At 50.7% G+C, this 7500-nt stretch overlaps 1 protein-coding gene across 7 annotated transcripts in view; it reads left to right on the forward strand.

Moving 5' to 3' along the window:
* The window catches only part of LOC137800757 (IQ motif and SEC7 domain-containing protein 1-like), a 103982-nt gene extending 97961 nt beyond the window's left edge, over positions 1-6021 (forward strand). For 3 of the 7 annotated variants that reach the window (XM_068598089.1, XM_068598091.1, XM_068598090.1), the window contains 4 exons: positions 1-154; positions 241-465; positions 1258-1307; positions 1620-5944. The exon at positions 1-154 is cut by the window's left edge and continues 8 nt beyond it. In XM_068598089.1, the coding sequence (XP_068454190.1) occupies positions 1-154; positions 241-465; positions 1258-1307; positions 1620-2816 (1626 nt within the window). In that variant the 3' untranslated portion in view covers positions 2817-5944. The other 4 variants (XM_068598087.1, XM_068598088.1, XR_011079663.1 and 1 more) reach the window with 3 other exon arrangements.
* Positions 6022-7500: the final 1479 nt, after the last annotated feature.

Below are 7500 nucleotides of genomic sequence, written 5' to 3' on the forward strand. Positions count from 1 at the left end.
CACGGCATCAGGCTGGCGTCGGCGTTCCCCGGCGGCGAGAGGAAGGTGCTCATCGTCTTCACGGCGCCGAGCCAGCAGGACCGAGCTCGCTTCACCTCTGACCTGCGGGAGAGCGTCGCCGAGGTGACGGACATGGAGAAGTACCGCGTGGAGTGTAAGTGCTTCATCATCTTCATCTTCATCATGATCCTTATCTTCATCTTCATCATCATCACTTGATCTCTTCCTCCCTCGCTGCAGCCGAGCTCGAGAAGCAGAAAGGTGCGATGCGTCCAGGTGTGCTGTTGGGGGGAGGACCGCCGGGAGGCGGGGCCTCGCCAGGGGGCGGGGCCAACGGCGAGGCCGCGAAGGGCGAGGCGGTGAACGGCACTCTGGGTAGGCCGAGCCTCGACGACACGTACGCCTCGGTGGACGGACTCAAACGCACGGCGCTCAGCTCCTCGCTGAGAGACCTCTCAGAAACAGGTGAGTCACAGCGAGGAGGCGGGGCCTCGGGAGGCGGGGCCTCGGGAGGCGGGGCCTCGGGAGGCGGGGCCTCGGGAGGCGGGGCCTCGGGAGGCGGGGCAGAGATGTTTCACTGCAGCAGCTTCTTATTCCTGCTGTGACTCACTGACTCAAACCTACATGTGTGTTATGCAACTGATGGACGGGTGATGAAATGTGGTAATACAGTAGAGCGGAGCGAAGGGCGCCATCGCCACCTGCTGGACAGCACGAGAACTACAGCACGACCATGTCAGAGGATTAAAGCTGACATTAAAAAAGAGGCAGAGGACTCGAGTAACGATGAATTCATAGTTCATAAATCAATCTCAGGATCTGTCTCATAGACATCATCATGAATAACTCCAGATAACAGAATTATATAAAATATTATTAATGCACAAATATGGTACATTTATTTTTTATTCACTCAATCTGCAAAGTGACTTCAGATTAAATTATGCTGAAATGATAGTGGAGTACAACATGTATTGTTTTCCTGTATACAAGTACTTTAGTAAAGATACAGAAATATGCATCTTCTGTCTGCGTGATGAGTATGAAGCTGCAGTTAGGGCGTGGTTAGCCTAGCTTAGCATAACGACTGTAAACTGGGGGAAACTGCTAGCATGTCTACGCGCTGTAGCTCGCCGACCGACATGTTTTCTGTTTCTGTACGAAACAAAAATGTTAAATCAATTTGTGTGTTTTGTGTGTTCCATTTGTGTGTTGGCACTTTCTCTTTAACCCTGCCTCGTTCTGATTGGCCAACAGGAAAGCGAGGTCGTAGGAACAGTGTTGGGTCATTGGACAGCACCATTGAAGTAAGTTTGCCTCCCAGCATGCAACACGCCGCATGTCACGCACACGTCTGACTGTACTTCTTCTTCTTCTTCTTCTTCTTCTTCTTCTTCTTCTTCTTCTTCTTCTTCTTCTTCTTCTTCTTCTCGGCTGTTTTCTTTCCAGCTAAAAGCCAACATGCTCACAATGCTAGCATGTTGACGTTCAGCATGTGCAGTCTCTTTTTGCAGTGTTAGCATGCTAACAGTTGCTAATTAGCCCTCAACACAAAGCACAGCTGAGGCTTCGGCTCCTGCATTTCATTCTGTGTCCTCCTCTCTTGGTTCTGCTCTCAGGGTTCCATCATCAGCAGCCCTCGTTCCCACCAGCAGCGCCCCCTGCATGCCGGGGGTCTGTCCTACAGCCCCATGATGGCCCCCTCGTCTCCAGCAGCCTACCGGCCGCACCGCCCTACTCAGAGCCCCGGTACAGGGTTAGGGGGTGGGCCGGGGCTCTGTCACAACCAGGGGGGGGTCAGCCCCTCCCCCCTCGTGAGCGGGGGGGGAGGGGCCGGGGGCGGGCCGACCGGCGGCGGGCTGATGGGGAATTTCTTTGGCAGCCGCAGAGGCAAGTGTCCCGGTCCCCTGACGATGACGTCACCGACTCCTCCGGGTCCTCCGGGTCCTCCGGGTCCTCCGAGTCCCCTGATGATATCGTCGCCCCCCCACTACCCCGCCCCCGCGCCCCCCAGCGCCCACCCAGCCTCCCCTTCCCCATGCCCCTCCCCATCGCCCAACCTCGCCCAGTCGGACTCGGGAGGTCTTGGGGGAGGGGGTCCGTCCAAGCTGCAGGCCTTGCACGCGCAGTACTGCCACGTCAACAGTGGAGGAGGAGGAGTCAGTGTTACTGGGCACCAGCAGCAGCAGACTCCGCCCCCTCCGTACCACCACCATCACCGCTACCACACGCAGAGCGCCCCGCAGCACCACGCCCTCGCGCACAGGTTCTCGGGCCCCCGGCGGCCGTGCCCGCCCGGCTGCCTCCCCTCCCACGCCCAGCAGCACCACAGGGTGCCGCATGGCGTGGGCCAGCACCCGCGCTACAACCTGGGCTTCATCACGCCGCCGCCGCCGCCGTCCCCGCGCTCCCCCGTCACCCCCACCACCCCGCACGGACTCTACCACTCGCACCCCGCGGCGGGGAGGCCGGGGGGCGGCGGCGGGAAGCTCCCGCTGACTATCTCGCACTCGCAGCCGCACCCTCACGCGCACACACACTCTCACAACCACCACGGCGCGCACACACACTCCCCGCTCAGCCCCTCCCCCTCCGCCTCGCCCTCCACCCACTTCATCTTCTCCACCCCGCCCCCCCAGACGCCCTCGGCGCGCCTCCTCCCGCAGACGCCCACGCAGCCCTACGCGGCGCAGTACTCGCCGATCGGCCCCATCCCGCCGCAGCCGCCGCACTCCCCGCTGCCGCCGCCGTCCGGCGCCCCGCAGGGGGCGGGGCCAAAAGCGAAGCCGGTCAGCCGGATCAGCACGGTCGTGTGAGGAGGCGGGTGAGCCACCGGGGGGCGGTGGTGAGAGGGAGCAGGAGGGGGAGGCGAAGAGGAGGGGCAGGAGGAGCAGCGGCAATGCGGGCATACCAACATGGCCGCCGCCTCGCGAGGAAGAGAGCGCTGAGGACGGGGAAGAGGAAACTACTCAGCCTGTGTTACTTCCACATCCACTTCCCCCGCAGGTAGAGGACTCTCACACCGGGTCCCCTGGAGGACCTGCAGCCAGAACACACACACACACACACACACACACACACACACACACACAGGTAGTCCTGGTGAAAGCCTCCTCCATCTTATCTTCGCAGTGCCCTTCGGAGGTTGTCTTTCGCTTCAGCCCCAAAACACTGAATCTGCTCGTTCAGTTTGGACAGCACGCCTCAGCGTTCGCTTCGGGTCAGATTGAAGCCATGCGGCGCCGCTGAGAGGTGGGCGGAGCCTACAGGTGTGCATGACCGGTGCGATAGTGTGTCTGTGTTGCACAGCCTATATGCAGGTGTTGTAGTTTGAAGCCCAATCCAGCATTTATTTGACCTTTAAAGAAGTGCATTAGTGAAGATGACGAAGAAGACTTTACTTTCTACAACAAACTTTTATAGAAACTTTAAATAAGCCATCATAACAAAACCCTACACAGGTGTATTTTTACCTTTTGTGTTTTGCAAAAATGACTAAAAGCCTTGAGTGTTTGTGGATTACAGGGTTCCAGCAGGGGGCGCTACACACGGTTGGGCCTTTAAAATGGGGGCGGTTGACCTTTGACCCAATATTTAATCCTTTAGAGGTCGTTTGATTCTGAACGCTGTGTTGCAAAGTGTGAGCTGCAGGTTGTGTGTGTGTGACCCTCCACGTTGCCGGGAAGGAGATTACGGAGAAAGGTGCCAAACAGGGTGCATTCTGGGAAACAGAGTCTTTTGTGCCACCGGCTCGTCGGCCTTTGACAAGTGAAATGAAGTCAGGACGGAGTTCAGGTCTCGTTCAGCAAGAAGGAACGTTTCTTCCCTCAATGAAAGACGTGAGCTGGGTGGGAACTTCAAATCACTAAAGTACCAAAACTACTTCCAGCTGAAGAGGAAGATTTGACGCATGACACACATTGTTATTTACACGACTTAGAGACAGGAAGTCCTCCAAATCTCCATCTGAGTAAATATTCTGTATCAATCAAAGAGTTTCAGGATATTTAACCTTTGTTTGCTCACGACGCCTCTGACACGAGACGCCTTTCCTCCCAGCGCTGTTTAAAGGTAATAATTAGTTTATTAATATGAGCTCACAACCTGACGTCTGTCCGTCCCTCTGAGCACAAAGACTCAACGTCATCGCTCACAGGAGTCTGATCACCTTCAGATGAAGTTCAAGCACCAACCGATCGGGACGAAGAGCGCGACACGCAGTGAAGGAGTTGATGCCACAAACATGTTGGGCTCATCAGCAAAGACCAGAATGGACTTCCCACCCAGTCAGAGTCACTTCCTCCAGACGCCACGCGAAACATTTCAGTTGACCTTGAAGGACGAAGTGAAGGTCAAACATGCAGAATACGGTGCCTTCAGACCGAGGTGACGTCTCAAGAAGAAGAAGAAGTGAAGCTGTGAGTCACCACAAAGACAATCCAGCGTCCCAGAGCAGTGAGGTATCGATTGATTGTATTCATTCAGAATCAGAAGCACGGAGCCAACACTGCTTCAGAGGAGACGACTCATCTGGTTGGAGGGTGGAAGGAACCGGAGACCTGGACCTCATTTCATCCTGAAGGACTTCTCTCACGGGATCATGTGAGATATCCCTCAACAAACTCATTTTTACACATTATTTTTGCACTTTTTTGTGTTTAAAACCTGCCCACCGGCATTAAAAGTGTGTTTTCTCTCGCTCTCTCGCCCACTCCTCTCTCTCTCCATTTGACCGAGCCGGCCGGGTGTCGGGCGCCCGCGGTGGCTGATGGGAAGTTCTCCGACCATTGGAACTGTTTCACCAGCCATTTGTACTTTGTGACTAGAAGCAGACCTCTCAGTGCTCGTGGCCTCAGTGGGCGGGGCTTCGTCTCATGTGAATATTTACCAGCGTTTCACTGGTGGATGATGGGAAATTCCTCCAGTGTTGTGAATGCAAACGTTAACGACATGATTTCTAGTTTCCCTGTGATGACGTGAAGGCGCCAGCCTGTAGATATTACCTGTACAGAGTTTTCAACGGGGCCAAACAGCGTCGACCTGCGACTGAGGAGCAGAACCGCTTGAATCAGCAAAACGTTCGCTCTAAACAACAAAACCTTCATCTGGGTTCTTCAGCCTACTTTCAGCTACTTTTGGAGTTTCTCCACAGAAAAATTAAACGACAAATTCCAACCTTCAAAGCTGTTTAATTTCTTCTTCTGAAGCGTCCCAGGTGTGTGAGGACATGGAGTTCCTCAGGGAACCGCCTCGGGTCCCCTTTGTTTCCCATCTGAAGAACCCCTTTGACTCTTTAGAGCGTGCGACTGATATTATGATCAATATTGTTGTGTGACGAGCTTCTACTAACATAACGTACTCCTTGGGCTGTTTTGTATTTTTAGCATTTTTTATTTTGTTATGTGCTTACGAGTGTGAGATGATTTATATGTTTTCCTGATTTGAGCATCTTATGGAAGTACTAAAACCCTTCATCAATTTTAATATGTTTACAACAACAAAAAAGAATTTTCAGTGTCCAACACACAACTAATATGTTCTAATGTTTCTAACACAGACGATGAGAATCACTTTAACCAACACAAACAAACAAACACTCGGCATCATCGCAAAGCCTCTCGACAACCTTTAAAGGTGCAGTCTGTATAAACAACCTATTAAAGGTGCAGTCTGCTATAAAAACCTTTAAAGGTGCAGTCTGTATAAAAACCTTTAAAGGTGCAGTCTGTATAAACAATCTATTAAAGGTGCAGTCTGTATAAACAACCTTTAAAGGTGCAGTCTGTATAAACAACCTTTAAAGGTGCAGTCTGCTATAAACAATCTATTAAAGGTGCAGTCTGTATAAACAATCTATTAAAGGTGCAGTCTGTATAAACAACCTTTAAAGGTGCAGTCTGTATAAACAACCTTTAAAGGTGCAGTCTGCTATAAACAACCTATTAAAGGTGCAGTCTGTATAAAAACCTTTAAAGGTGCAGTCTGTATAAAAACCTTTAAAGGTGCAGTCTGCTATAAACAATCTATTAAAGGTGCAGTCTGCTATAAACAACCTTTAAAGGTGCAGTCTGCTATAAACAACCTTTAAAGGTGCAGTCTGCTATAAACAACCTTTAAAGGTGCAGTCTGCTATAAAAACCTTTAAAGGTGCAGTCTGCTATAAACAACCTTTAAAGGTGCAGTCTGCTATAAACAACCTTTAAAGGTGCAGTCTGCTATAAAAACCTTTAAAGGTGCAGTCTGTATAAAAACCTTTAAAGGTGCAGTCTGCTATAAAAACCTTTAAAGGTGCAGTCTGCTATAAAAACCTTTAAAGGTGCAGTCTGTATAAACAATCTATTAAAGGTGCAGTCTGTATAAACAACCTTTAAAGGTGCAGTCTGTATAAACAACCTATTAAAGGTGCAGTCTGCTATAAACAACCTTTAAAGGTGCAGTCTGTATAAACAACCTTTAAAGGTGCAGTCTGCTATAAACAACCTTTAAAGGTGCAGTCTGTATAAAAACCTTTTGAGGTGCAGTCTGCTATAAACAACCTTTAAAGGTGCAGTCTGTATAAACAACCTTTTAAAGGTGCAGTCTGTATAAACAACCTTTAAAGGTGCAGTCTGTATAAAAACCTTTAAAGGTGCAGTCTGCTATAAAAACCTTTTAAGGTGCAGTCTGCTATAAACAACCTTTAAAGGTGCAGTCTGTATAAACAACCTTTAAAGGTGCAGTCTGTATAAACAACCTTTAAAGGTGCAGTCTGTATAAACAACCTTTAAAGGTGCAGTCTGTATAAACAACCTTTAAAGGTGCAGTCTGTATAAACAACCTTTAAAAGAAGTAAGCAGTGGTTGCTGAGGCCCAGGGGCGGCGTGGTCTCGTGACAGTAACGTCCCGTCTGATCTAGAATATGCCAACTCAACACTCTCATAACGACACAAAACGTCTGGAGGGGCTGTGATCCAACCTTCCAGCGGCTCCACTGCGCGTCCAGCTCAATCAAACACATCCTCCAGCTCCCATTTTAAAGGGCCAGGCGCGGATTTTTTGTCAAGTTCTGACATTTGTTTCCTTCCTTCGGACGAGCTTTTGGCTTCAGCGTCAGGCTCCAGGTGGACGATCACCGGCCGGTCTTTCCTGTTGCATCGTGTGCTCGAGTCCCATTCTTTCTTCTCAGTGCATTCAGCTGAATATCTTTAGAGAATAAGGAGCATTTTGGATCTTAAAACAATGCCCATGTTTGCTTGTTGCGTTAATTCTGCTGTCAACATAGCTCATCAACGCAATGCCACCAAACATCCACTCTAGAGGTTAAAGGTCAGAGGCTGATTCTGAGCTCTCTGATTCAGATTCTTCCTTGAGATGAACTGTGATCTGCCTGGAAGGAAGGAAACAAGCTGACATGCGTTGCATGAACACACAATCACGGGCGTGGCCCTTTAAATGCTCGATTCCCATGTGTTTTTCTTTCTGCCTGGGCCTGCTCTCCACTATGGGTTTGCATGTGGTATT

The sequence above is a fragment of the Clinocottus analis genome, unplaced genomic scaffold, assembly GCF_023055335.1.
Source record: "Clinocottus analis isolate CAN_PGR_092001 unplaced genomic scaffold, fCliAna1.0.p SCAF_4, whole genome shotgun sequence".
Lineage (NCBI taxonomy): Eukaryota > Metazoa > Chordata > Actinopteri > Perciformes > Cottidae > Clinocottus > Clinocottus analis.